Below are 13,905 nucleotides of genomic sequence, written 5' to 3' on the forward strand. Positions count from 1 at the left end.
TGATGAGTGTCTGCCCGCCTCTCCCCTCCTTCCTCCCCCTCTTCCCCACAGCGCCCTCCCTGGAGGGGGCAGGATACCCTGCACTACAAAGCAAGGCCATGGACAAATGCTGCCCACCCACAGCATTTGCCCATGGGCCACACTGCAACTACCACCTTTTCTGTGACACTGACTCTGGTCACTAGGGAGAAAGGGCTCCAGGAGTGCTGGCTCCAGTCTTTCGCATGTTTCATGACAAAATCTAAGGGTCTGTTTCACCTCTTTATCCAGAGGGCCACGGAGGCTTGGAGACTTGTAAAATAACAGGCAACCCGGAGATTCTTCTTGCAGCGATTTATTCAGAGACCTTCTCATGCAAATGGAAAAGAAGATGGACGAAGGAAGAGGAACCAGAGTGAACCCACTAGCTAGGCAGTTTCCCTCCTTATATACCTCTCGCTGCTTGTTTACGCCCAAGTGTCTGCAGCTGATAGGCTAGTTACACCTTGTGGGCGTGACAGGACATCCTGTTTTCAAAGAACGGTGAAATTAACAAGAACAGGTGTTATTTACAAAGCACGAGGTCCTGTGGAGACTCTCCACAGAGACTCATCTGCACACTGAGCACCCTACACCTGACAGGAATCCAAGAGTCTGTGTATGTAGGTGTTGGTTAACACTGGGTTGTCCTTGCTCCTCCCACAGGGAGCTTAGGTTTATAGAGTTACTCCCACAACAGTGCCCCTGAGGCACACCCAATTCCATCAAGCACTAATAATCCCATATTGCTTTTTTTTTCTTTCCTTTATGTCATTTGCATGGTTTATTTAGCAATGTCCTTTTTGTATAGACATGGGAAGACAGTTCATGCTATGCTTTGTAACATGGGAGTTAACTGATCCGAAATAATATTTACTCCTAGGCATCATATTTACCTGACTTAAACCTCTTATTTCCAAGCACCCCAGAAGCAGGGTCCGACGAAGGGACTGGATGGATCCAGGGCAAGTGGTAAGAGGACAAGCTAAGCACCATAAGTATAATAAGTTAAGAGCGTGGTCATGGAACAAACTCTGTCATGACCCAAAAAGAAATAACTGAATAAGGACCCTTCTGGGGCTAGGAAAGACTAATGTGGCCTGAGGACTGTGGTCTGGAATATATAGTGAGATATCCCCAGGAAGAGCCAACCTTTAAGCTTAATATACCTATTACTGTGTTTACACAAAATGACTAGAGATATTATAAGAAATAACCAGCCACAGCCATGCTCAAGGCCTCTCTCCACACGTTTGGACAAGCCTCACGCATGAAGGAACCGGCAGAGGAACCCAGGTGTGCGTGTGCAAGACCTGGGGCTGAGAGCTCCAAGCCTGCTCAGATCGGGACTGGGCCTCTTCCACCCAGATCCCCTATTTTCCAGTATCTAGGCGGTCACACCCAGAAACTGTCCCCAGTGCTGTGTAATCCCATCAACAGCCAACATCCAAAAACTATAAAACCAAGCTCCTGGAAGAGAGCAAATCATAGTCTCTTGCCCCCGCACCTAGCTGTCTTCACGGAGCCCCTCAGAGAGGGTGGGTTGAATTTAAAATATTATAGCCTAGTTCTCCTCTCAGAGAACCTAGCAAGCTACTGAGTTTCCTGCCTGCATGGGAGAGCCTGGCAAGCTCCCTGTAGCATATTCAAATGCCAGAACCAGTAACAATGATGAGTCTCATTCCCCTGACCCTGAAAGAGCCTCCAATGCGGCCCAGTTGGGAAGGATGAGTAAAGAGAGGCTGCTAAAATCTCAGGGCTAGGACGAATGGAAACGTTACTGAGACAGCTCAAGAAAATCAACAATCAACGGGATAATGATGATGATGATTGATGATGATGATGATGATGATGAAATTTATTATGATTGTTTAAATGGATTACTAGCTGAGGAAAGAATAAAGCAATATGCCCTGGATGGAATCCTGCCCTTGAGCAGATCTCCTAGAAGTGTTGAACCCTCAGAAGAGATTTTGTCCTTGAGTTAATCTCCTAAGGGAGTGGCTTTACCTCTGTTTGTTGTTACGACAAGGTTCAACCCGCCTATGTGTACCCCCACCCTTCATGATTCTTATATAACTATGCTGTAAGGGGAAAGAGGAGATGAGAACTGAGACTTTGAAGACTTTGGAACTTTGAGGCCCTTGAGGACTAGAGGATCTGTGAGGACTAGAAGGAGGACTAGATGACAAAGATGACTGGAAGTAAAGAACTATAAGACTAAACTAAATGAAGAAGAATAGAACAAAGGAGAGGACTTTGAGGTCTAGGAGGAGACTAGGATGATGGAACTACAATGACTGGGACTACGACCAAAACTACAACTACGATTGTGCTGTAAGGGAGAGATTGGACTATGCTGGGGAGGAGAGAGAAATAAACTGCCTACCCACCATCTGGGGCCCGGTCCCTGTTTCTCTGTTCCCCTGGGTCCTCCCTCCGTCCGTCCATCCATCTGTCCATCACCATTGTCCAGCCTGGGGAGGCTGCTCTCAGCTCAAGTCCCCCGTGCCCCTCAGCCTTTCCTTTTGAAACTCACATGTAGGCATGTGTTGAACACCTGACTCAACAGTATCACACACCATTCTCAGGGACAGACAGGAGGAAAATACCAGGTCAGAAACATTCTTTCACACAAAAAGCAACTGCAGGTGATGTGTGGGACTAGAACATTCTCCCCCCATCCCTTCATTCAATTACAGCCAGGAAACATGACTGAAGCCAGAGGTTAGGAGCCTTAATGAGGAAATCTGAATGAGAGAGCAACAGTACTTCAGCAAGCTCTTGGGTGGGCGTCACTTCTTGGGGGGCAGGAAAAAGTTCTAAACAGTTACATCCTTGTTGCCAGAAATTTCAAGTGAAACATATAGCTAGAAACGCGAGTTTCTAAAATGGATTAGTAAGAAGTTGCTCGGGAGCCAAGGAGCCCGCTCAGAGAACTGGCACACAGAGCTTGCACACACAGGGCCAGAGTCTGGTGCCTGCCGCTGCCTGGCTGCCCACAAGCATCATCAGGGGTAGCAGCTCGGCAACTCCAGGCTCTGACACAGCTGGGGAGACCCCGGCCCCCACCAGCAAAAGGTGAAGTTTGGGGGCCAGACTACTACTACAGGTAGGGCTTTTGCCTTGCTTGTAGCTGACTCCAGTTCAATCCTCAGCACCCCACATAGTCCCCCGAGCCCTGCCAGGAGTGATCCCTGAGTGCAGAGCCAGGAGGAAGCCCTGAGCACCGCCAGGTATAGCCCAAAAATTAAAAATAAATAAATTAATTAATTAAGTTGTTTGTTTAAAGTGAAAATACTGGCTTGCACTTAAGTCCATGTTCTCCCTTGAACACATATCTTGCTTGCTTGTCCCTAGGTTTTTTTACTTGCCAATTTTCACTCTGAAGAAGACTTCATTCTCTCTTGAAGACACACTTCTTTTCTCTTTCTCTCCCCTCACATATTTTCTAAATAAGTTTCAATAAAAACTATCTTGCTTCACTACTGAACTCTGTAATGTGCCTGTCAAGGTATGTGTGTGTTTGTGTGTGGGGGGTAAGGGGTTAGAGTACGAGAATATTGGTGGAGGGAAATTGACAGTGGTGGTGAGATTGGTATTGAAATATTATGTGCCTAAAACTCAATCATCAATAACTTTGTAACCAGAGTAAATTAAATATTTTTTTAATTTTAATATTAGAGAATTTAAAGCAAAAAATAATAATAATAAAGATACTCTGTGTCTCCTCCCCTCACCCCCAAAAAAACTACGCTGCTTTCCCAAAAATAAAATAAAATGAGAAAATTTCTTTCACTTGGTCCATAGACTAATAGTTTATATTCTAGAAACTGGGACGATGTGTGCCCCCAAACTGCATTTGCTAAGACAAATATAAAGACTTTGTCATAAGAAGCTGATTTCACCCACCACCTTGGATAATATTAATTCACTATGTTAGTGCCACTCATAACCTGGTCCCAGATTACCTCTAAGAAATACAAATTCTTGAGCCCAACCACCTAATGAGGGCCATGGGCCTGGGACGTGGGAGCCTCCACTGTCCAAGTGACTCAGCAGAGAAGTGACCCAGCAAAGTTGGAGGAGCAGTGTCTGCTGCACCACTGACTTTACTCTGCGATCAGCAAATCACAATCACCCTGTTCACTGGTCCTCAGAGGGCATCAAGGTCTTGCTTACCTTCCTTAACAAATCGACAACTTACAAATCTTACAAATCTATGACTAAGTCATCTCTATTTTTTTATTTTTATTATATTGATTGATTGATTGCTTTTTGAGTCACACCTGGCGATGCTCAGGGGTTACTCCTGGCTCTGCACTCAGGAATTACTCCTGGTGGTGCTCAGGGGACCATATGGGATGCTGGGAATCGAACCCAGGTCGACCGTGTGTAAGGCAAACGCCCTACCCACTGTGCTACTACTCTAGCCCCGACTAAGTCATTTCTAAAATTTAAAAAATTAACTGATATTTTTTTTTTAATGGGGCAAGCTGAAGTGAGTCCAGAAGCACGGTCCAGTCATTGAGTTGTTGAGAGATCATGACCAGAATTAAGATTGTTGATCTTTGAACAATACAGGTTTGAACTATGCAGTTCAGCCTGTCTCGAGCTGCCCAGTTGCCTGGTCAGCCATCCTCTCTCTGAAGTGTCCCCTTCATAGTGTCCTTCCAGGGATTCCTCTTTCACTGTGAGGTGGCCAATACAAAAAAAAGTGGTATTTATAAAAATACCACTTTTATAAATAAATCCTTCCCATCTGACAATTCCCAGGAAAAACACAGATACATACATGTGCAAGAATCAGAAAATTTTAAAGAAACTCCTAGTTCATCGAGCACTTCTCATCGCCGGAAACACTGGTTCAGAAGTGGCTCATATTCTGAACCCTGGAGCCTATTTCCTTCCCGTTTTTATTCTAGATGAAGATTCAATTTTGCATTTTCCTTCTTTTTGTTTTTTACACAAGAACAATAAATTACATATATAATCTTCACTTAATTATGTAACAACTCTTAACTTATAGTGTATATAAGCTTATATTTTTGTGACAGAATAGGTGTATTAGTTAACTGGGAATAACCAGGTCTAAACTGTTTGATTCCAGAAATTATAAATTGGGGTTGGGGTACGGCACAAAGGGCTGGAGCGCATGTTTTACATGTGGGAGACCTGAACTCAATCCCCTGGCCAAATGGTCCTCAAACACTGGCAGAAAGTAAACCCTCCCTGAGCACCAAATGAGGAATAAACTAAAACCCCCAAATAAACTAACTTTAAAAACAAAACACATATTATCCAATCTAACTTGTACTTCTAACTTCTCCATTCTTATATGTACTATTAAAATATCTTTTTTTTTACTGAGTTTTCCATGACTGTGATATGGAGGGTGAGGAGGGAGGCAGGAGTGGGGGTAGTAAGGGGGGGGACCCTGAGACAGTGATATAAGGAAAGAGATACTGCAGGTGGCAGGGGAGAGGGTGATGCTGGAATGTTGCACTGTAGCACTGTCATCCAGTTGTTCATCAATTTGCTCGAGCGGGCACCAGTAACGTTTCCATCGTGAGGCTTGTTGTAAACTGATTTTGGCATATCAAATACGCCACGGGTAGCTTGCCAGGCTCTGCCGTGCAGGCGGGATACTCTCAGTAGCTTGCCGGGCTCTCCAAGAGGGAGGCAGGAATCGAACTCGGGTCGGCCACATGCAAGGCAAACACCCTACCTGCTGTGCTATCGCTCCAGCCCAATGTTGGAATGTTATATCCATAAAAACCTATTATCGACAGTATTGGAAAACTATAACTCACTGTCACTGTCAGTCACTGTCATCCCATTGCTCATCGATTTGTTCGAGCGGGCACCAGTAATGTCTCTCAATGAGAGACATTATTATTGTTACTGTTTTTTGGCATATCCAATACGCACGGGTAGCTTGCCAGGCTCTGCCTCGCGGGCTCAATACTCTCGGTAGCTTGCCCAGCTGTCCGAGAGGGGCGGAGGAATCGAATTCGGGTCTGCCGAGTGAAAGGTGAACGCCCAACAGCTGTGCTATCGCTCCAGCCCCAACTATAACTCACAGTGACTAAAATTTTAAAATTACACGTTTTACAGAAATCTTTTAATTTTTGCTTTGGGGGTGGTCAGGGTCACACCTGGCAGGATTTACTCTGGCCCTGACTCAGAGATCACTCCTAGTCAAATTCAGGGGGCCATAATGGGTGCAAGGAATCAAATCCAGGTCAGGTACAGAGCCTTAGCCCCTATCCTATCTCCATGGCCTATAAATATATTCTTATATACAAAACATATATGTTTTGGGATAAGAATTATTTTGGGATAGGTTATTTTGAGGTTTTTTTAAAATATATTTTAAGGTATAGATCTATATCACCAGATTAGTTGCCAAATGACTATGCCAATTTTACGTCTCTTATCAATGTGAGAGTGCCAACTTGACTACACCCTAGCCAGCACTGAATACTTCTCTGCTTCTTTGATACCACTCCCTCTAAGTAGGGGCCTGCCCAAATTGACAAGGTCAAATGTACCTTTCCCCAGAGCCAGTCAGCGTACACCTTGGCACCCTCCAGGCCCCTCAGGCAAGTAGACACTTTCGCGTCTATTTGCACACGCTGAGGAGAATGAAGCACAGCACAATCAACTGTTTGCTCAAGATCACTAGGCTAGGGGTCGGAGAGATAGTACAGTGGGGAGGGCGTTTGCCTTGCACGCAGCCGACCTGGGTTCGATCCCCTGCATCCCATATGGTCTCCCAAGCTCCATCAGGATTGATTCCTGAGTGCAGAGCCAGGAGTAACCCCTGAGCATCGCTGGGTGTGACCCAAAAAGCCAAAAAAAAAAAAATCACTAGGCTAGGGTCAAGCTGAGAATTGAACCCCAATCTTACAAGTCCCATCTTCTTTCCGCTATCCGGCCAAAACAAAGAGGCCGCAACCTATATGTCTGCCTGGATCAAGTTGTGGTAACTGTCTCGAATTCTGAGTTGGAATGAGATCATGGGCTGATTCAGGGTCAGTTGGAAAAGCACTGGATTTAAGCAATTAAAGAGGTCATCCACTGACCCAAGTGAAAAAGGCCCAGTGACTGCCAGTGAGGGGTTGGCAGTCACTCACACGTAAAACCTACATAAACCACACAACCAAAACATAGATCTACAACAGCAGCAGTACATGAAGTAAGTTTAAATAACTGAACTCAATCACTGCATAGAGATGGCTATTTAAATCCCAATAAAAGTTTTGTGTGGCATTAACTTTTTCCCAAATGTTACTTGAAAAAAAAAAAGAGCAAAATGGTTATAAAACTAAGAATAGGCATAGTAATTAACATGTATACATTTGTCAAAAATAGTTACCTGATTATCATATTTGAGAGACTGTGTCCCAACCAAAAACCGAATGGCATCTGTTTCTGCGGTCTGAGGTGTTAGAGCACGTGCCTACGAGAGGGAAGAAAACATACACATTTATGGAGTTAGATGTGACAGATAAAGATCCAAAGGGCAGGTACCCCTTCTGCTGTTGATGGAGTAAAGGCGCAAAGTGTCTGTAGTACAAATCAGATGTAATAAAACGTTCAAGATGGGAGAAATGGCAAAGATAACACAGGGATTAAGGCACTTGTCTTGCACGCAACTAACCCATGTCCAGTCCCCAAGTATCTCCAGGTATGGCCCACACACCCCTTCAAAAAATAATTTCCTAGCCTCCAAATGTTATATACTTTGTGATACAATTTTCCTTCAAATTCCATAAGCAAATAATTGTAAATGGGCATAGAAGTTAAGCAGTAAGCATGTGAATTATTTGCACAGCAATGGCAAAATTATTTGCTTGCTTTTCAAAAGTCTTTGAAAATTCAAAAAGACTGATAGAAGAGATCACTTTCAACATGATGGTAGAAGATGGACCTCACTAAGAGAAGAGGAAGTGGTTTAAACCAAACCTCAGGAAAAGGGCAATGAGAAAATGGGAAGAAAACACTCAACATTTGTCTCAAGGGCTGAGAAAGCTACCGCAACAGTAAAAAAAATGCCAGGATTGAGGAAGGTGAAAAGCCCAGCTACTCACTTTTCTTCACCCAGCAGCATCTGCCAGTTTTGGGTGTAGCAAAGAGGCTAACGCTGAAAATTTCTGTCAGACTCATGGAGCTGAAAATTACAGATGAAGCCCCCACCAAACCGCAGCCCAAGGGAGGGTGTACTGGACCAGTCAGCAGACTAAAGCAACAATCCATTTCCATCCCTGACCAGGTCTTGGGTGAGCTGAGTGCCAGGGCTCTTGTGCCAACCTAAGTAAATGCTGTCTGAGTAAGAGTAAATCCTCAGGAGGGAGGCAGCACATGCCAAGTTATTACGATTTTCACACAGCGTGTCAAGCACACAACCCAAAATAACCAGGCATACATTAAAACAAAATCAAGATGATCAAGTACCAAAATAACAAATAACAGAAAAGGGCCTGCAACACATTCAGAAGATCAGATTCCCTGGGAATCGAGCTCTAAGAGATTACACTTTGTGTCCAGTGATCCACAGGGAGTGAGCCACAAATTTACTCTTGGGAGTCAAAGGAGGAGGATGGGGAAGTTGCAAGAGAGGCTGCGGCCAACCCCCAGGAGAATCTGAAGGTGTGATGATCTTTCAAATGGTTAGGGCAGAATGGCTGAATCTTTTTTAAGCTCCAGTCCCCCATGGAGTAGTCTGTGGATGCAGCTGTCGGAGGCACCTCAAAAGAATGTGACTGAGGGCAAAGGGGCTCTCTTCAACTAACGGTAACCCCAGAGTGAAGTTCAGGATCTTTCAACCACAACAAGCCCAGGAGCATCTGGATTTCCATGGTGATACAGAGATATTTGAGTGGTGCTGCACAACATAAATTATAGTGATTGTATTATATGATTTATTTTCATGCTAAACATAATTAAATTATAATCACAGCATTCAGTAATTAAAAGCAAAATTAAGACTTAAAGGTGATGGGTTAGGAAGGGAGCTCAATGGGATGGAGCACGAGCCTTGCACGCTTAAGGTCCCAGTTAGGCCCCCCGGCACAACAGGGATGGCTCTGGTGGACCACAGTGCCAATGGGTCAAAGCAGTATCACAACACTGGGCCCAAGCATTAAACTATCAGGCTCACACCACATTTGTGGGAGCCTCTCACCCCAAAATTCATTTCCTAGTGAAGAAGCTCAAGCCAACAGAGCAGAAAAATTATGCATTGGATTAATACCAATTCTAAGACTAGTACTTCAGGTTTATAAAGCCAAATCCAGCTTTCTGTTAACATAACCAGTATGTCTAACTCATGTTTCTGGTATCTGTGGAGATGAAATAGTGTCTCTCCTCCCAATGTTTATATCTATTGATGTGGCAAAAGAACTCTGCAGAGGTGATCAAGTAAAAGACTGTTAGAGGGAAGATGTTAGATGGTCATCCTGGATGATCTAGTCACATGGGTCCCTAAAATCAGAAAATCTTTCCTGGCTACAAGCAGAAAGAGAGGTGATGATAGAAAAGAATGAAGGAGGCAGCACCACAAAAAGGACCTGGGTGAATGGGAGAGAATCACATAAAATATGAGAAGGGTAGGAGAAAAATGGAAGAGAGCCCAGTGGCGGGAAAGACCAGGAAAGACTATTGCTGGCTTCAAAGACTGAAGGAATCCACAAACCAATGAATGAATCTAGGTGGCCTCCAAAAATGAAAATGGCAAGACAAGGGATTCTCCCCAAGTCTCCAGGAAGGAAGTTCCTAGAAACCCTGCTTATGCCTTGATTTTAACCCAGTGATGCTCAATAACAGGCTTCATACTCCAGGCAGTGAGGAATATTGCACCGTTGTTGGAAACCAGTAAGATGGTGGTGAATGTTGTAATAGTACCTAAGAGTGCCTGGCAGAGTCTACTACATGGGCCCCCTCTGTCCAAATCCTGTCTCCCCCAGCCTGGAACAGCGTGATGTCACTCTTATCGATCACTTCCAATTGCAGCAGTTTTTCTCAGTTTCTCACCTCAGTCTTTTAAAAAACAAACTATAAGAAAGAATTAAACAGTTGTTCAAACCCTGTAGTCTGATTTCAAGTTGGAAAATGGCAAGGTATTTTAGGAAATCACTAAAAAATAGTCTGACGTAGCAATTTCATGCATCTTTCCCAGATTTATAACTGTATCAAATAGGGGTTCACCCTTCCTTAGAGGTCAGGGCATGAAAATATCAACTACCGAAACACATTGCAGTAAAACAAAGGAAAATTATGTCTAAAGCAGAGTTCACGTTATCAGATAAATGGTTGGACAAAAAGAACTGATTTGAGCTAATTCGACTATTTAAAGTACTCTAAAGATACCTACTATCCAGCATTCCTAGAATACCTTCTTCAGCGAAGCAATTTTTAGCATTTTAGGTCTCGGCAGAAAATTCATGAACACCTGTGAGTCTACAAATCTTGTGCCAAAAAGTGTACACACAACCACATAGCATTTTTAAATACAGTATTAATCGACCCTTGGACCCTATCCAGTTTAAAACAGTCCTGCTCTAAAGAGGAAGACCAGTGAGAAAGGATGGGAATGGTGGGAACCATTCCAAACCCAGAAAGCTCTGAGGGCTGCACCCACATCAGCGCAGAAGACAGAGAGCTGGCTCCAGCTTTAGATAGGAACACTAGAACTCAAAGGGAAGAATAACTTGCTGCCCCAAATGGAGAAAAAAAAGTCTTAAAATTCCCTAAAACATGAGGCCAAGAGAGGACTTATTTGAAAGGAAATGCAATATTTTTCATTAGCTTACAGTCAGTGATGAAGAATAGAATTCAGAACCCTGAGTTAGCATGGGAGAGTATCAAGAAGTGGAAGAAATGGCTGTGCTAGCAGGAAATTGGTGCATTAGGAGGAAGAGGACAAATTTTGAAAAGAAAAGCGAGAGAAAGAGAGAGAGAGAGAGAGAGAGAGAGAGAGAGAGAGAGAGATTAAATAAGATGGTAAATCATCAAAAACACTCTCCCAGAGCATATTACAGTGTGCACAGATGGTCAGTCCATATTTACCAAAATGGAGCTATGACCTGATCCTTAGACAGAAGGCAGGATTAAATGCCATCACTTTAAAGTAAAAGAAAACCAAAAAGAAGTCAATTATATTAGTGGCCATTTTATTTACTAAGAACAAAGGGCAATTTAAGGATGCAGAAGCTACTTGAGTGACAATAATGAACCAGCATTCAATTTGCTTCATTCTTAAGTAATTGTTAAAGCCAGAAAGTTAATACCTGGAGAGAAACAGTGGTAAACATGAAAAAAGACTAAACAGATCATCTATTTCGAAGAGAATTATCTGCTACAATTTTAGAAAAATACTATAAATTTGAAACTAACTTGCTCTTTCTCACACAAGTTGAGAGCACAGTTTTTTAATGGAAGAGGAAGATCACTTTTCTTATTTTACAAAATAACTGCATCTTTAAAAGTTACCATGAAATCTCATAAAGTTTAATTTAAGGTCTTCCTACCACACTATTAAGTAAAGTTAGAAACATAATTGAACTCTCCAGTTTGATGACAGGTCTATATCTACATCTAATTCTACTTTGTTGATTAAGTGAATGATAAAACGATCTGATTCTAGTTATAATGGCAGTTGTGAAGTAGTCCAATGACCCTATTATACAACAGGATCAAAACTTTTATACCATGATAGGTCAAAAAACATTTAAATATTTTATTATGGCTCTTTCGCAGAATTCAATGAAACAGAAAAGAAAACAGGGTGGATAATATTATTCCCACCGAGATGATAAAGACACTGAGAACCAGAGGGGCGAGGTGAATTGTGAGGTCTACTCACAATATTTCTAGTGAGGAAGAAGATTCAGGCTCCCAGTCTTAAGCCCAGTACTTTTTCTCTTATAGTAGATCAAATAACTGAAAATGCAAGTAAGACATTCTTTTGAAGTCACTGTATTATCATTCCACATGTTTTCCCTGTTCTGATAAAAGGCAGGTCAATGTGTTTTCTTTACAGAGCAGTCTTTCTGGTCTACCACCACCATCTAGTGAACCAAACCAGAAGAAGCTACTGCAGATAATAAGGGAAAATACTGATCTAAAATATCACAAGTTTATTCTGTGGCAGGGGCATAAATAACACAATCTACAAGAAAGTATATAAAAATTCCTAGAGAAATTCAAATTTATATTTATTTGCTTTTCACATTGAATAAGTAAACAATTACTTTAACAGGTAAAATGTACCTAAGTTATGTTTTTTTATCAAGAATTATCCCTATGGTGGGGGTTAGTGGGTAGGACACTTGCCTTGCATGTGGCCAATCCAGGTTTGATTCCCGGCATACCATCTAATCTTGTAAGCACCATAAAGAGTGATTACTGAGTGTGGAGTCAGGAGTTACACTTGAGGATAAAAGGGTATCCCCTCCCCCCAAAAATAATAATAATCATAATTATCCCTCTGGATACAAACTGGAAAAGAAGTCAGACTATCACTATTTGCAGATGAGATGATAATATGCATTTTAAAAAAACCCTAAAGACTTCATTAAAAAATTCTTAGAAATAATAAATCAATACAGCACAGCAGCAGGCTACAAAATCAATATTCAAAAATCTGTAGAATTTCTATACATAAATAACAAAAATAGGACGAGGAAAAAAAGTAGAAAATCAAATACCTAGGAATCAACTTAACAAAGGATGTGAAAAACTATAAGTAACTACTGAAAGAAAGAAATTAACAGGAAATGGAAAGATATTCCATGTTTATTGATTGGAAGAATTAATATTGTAAAAATGACCATTCTACCCAAAGTATTTTATAGATTCAATGCAATTCCCATTAAAATGACAACTGAAGTGCCACTGAAGTGGCATTATACATCATACATTCACTTTAAATAAACTCTACAAAAATTTGTATGGAATTATAAAGCTCCCCAAATAACCAAAACTATTCTCAAGGGGGGAAAAAAAGGAGTTGAGAAATCTCTCTTTTTTTTTCTTTTTGGGTCACCCACGGTGATGCACAGGAGTTACTCCTGGCTTTGCACTCAGGAATTACCCCCGACGGTACTCAGGGAACCATACGGGATGCTGGGATTTGAACCCAGGTAGGCCACATGCAAGGCAAACGCTCTACCTGCTGTGCTACTGCTCCAGCCCCAAAATCTCTCATTTCTTGACTTGAAATTATACTATAAAACTATAGTAATAAAAACAGTATCACTGAACTAGAATAAAGGCAGACTCTCAGATCAACAGAAGAGAACTGAGAGCCCAGGTTAAGCCTTCAGATTTATGGACAGTTAAATCTATGATAAAGTAGTGGTTTATGAAGTACACACAAGGAAAGCCTCTAACAAATGGTGGTGGGAAAACTGGATAGGCACATGCAAATAAGAAAAAAAAAAGGGTCTATATCTCACACCAAACACAAATGTTAATTCAAGGTGGATAAAAGTCCCAGAGACAAGGCCAGAATCCATAAACTATATTGGAGAAAGCAAAGGCAGAAATCTCCAGACCATGGACCTCAAGGGTGTTTATATTATCTGCCTACATCAGCAAAGATAACAGAAACAAAATAAAGACATTGGACTATATCAAAAAGATTTTACATGGCAAAAGAAACTCAGACTGAAATTAAAAAATTCCCTTCTGAATGGGAGAAAACAGTTGCACATAATGCATCAAAAGAAGGGCTAATATCTAAAATAACACTCTCACAAAGCTCAGCAACCAAAAAATGAATAACTCATCAAAAAATGGAGAGAAGAGAACAACACTTTCACAAAGAGAATATCCAGCCAACAGGCATGCGAAAAGGTGTTTATCACTTATTTAAAGAAT

The 13,905-nt window shown here is 41.9% G+C and overlaps 1 protein-coding gene across 2 annotated transcripts in view; it reads right to left on the reverse strand.

The window, feature by feature from the left end:
* The window catches only part of EIPR1 (EARP complex and GARP complex interacting protein 1), a 161,761-nt gene that overhangs the window by 135,016 nt on the left and 12,840 nt on the right, over positions 1-13,905 (reverse strand). For both annotated transcript variants that reach the window (XM_055121564.1, XM_055121566.1), the window contains one exon: positions 7,400-7,483. In XM_055121564.1, the coding sequence (XP_054977539.1) occupies positions 7,400-7,483 (84 nt within the window). Of the gene's footprint in view, positions 1-7,399; positions 7,484-13,905 lie in introns of those variants that run through there.

Source organism: Sorex araneus, chromosome X, assembly GCF_027595985.1.
Source record: "Sorex araneus isolate mSorAra2 chromosome X, mSorAra2.pri, whole genome shotgun sequence".
Classification (NCBI taxonomy): Eukaryota; Metazoa; Chordata; class Mammalia; order Eulipotyphla; family Soricidae; genus Sorex; species Sorex araneus.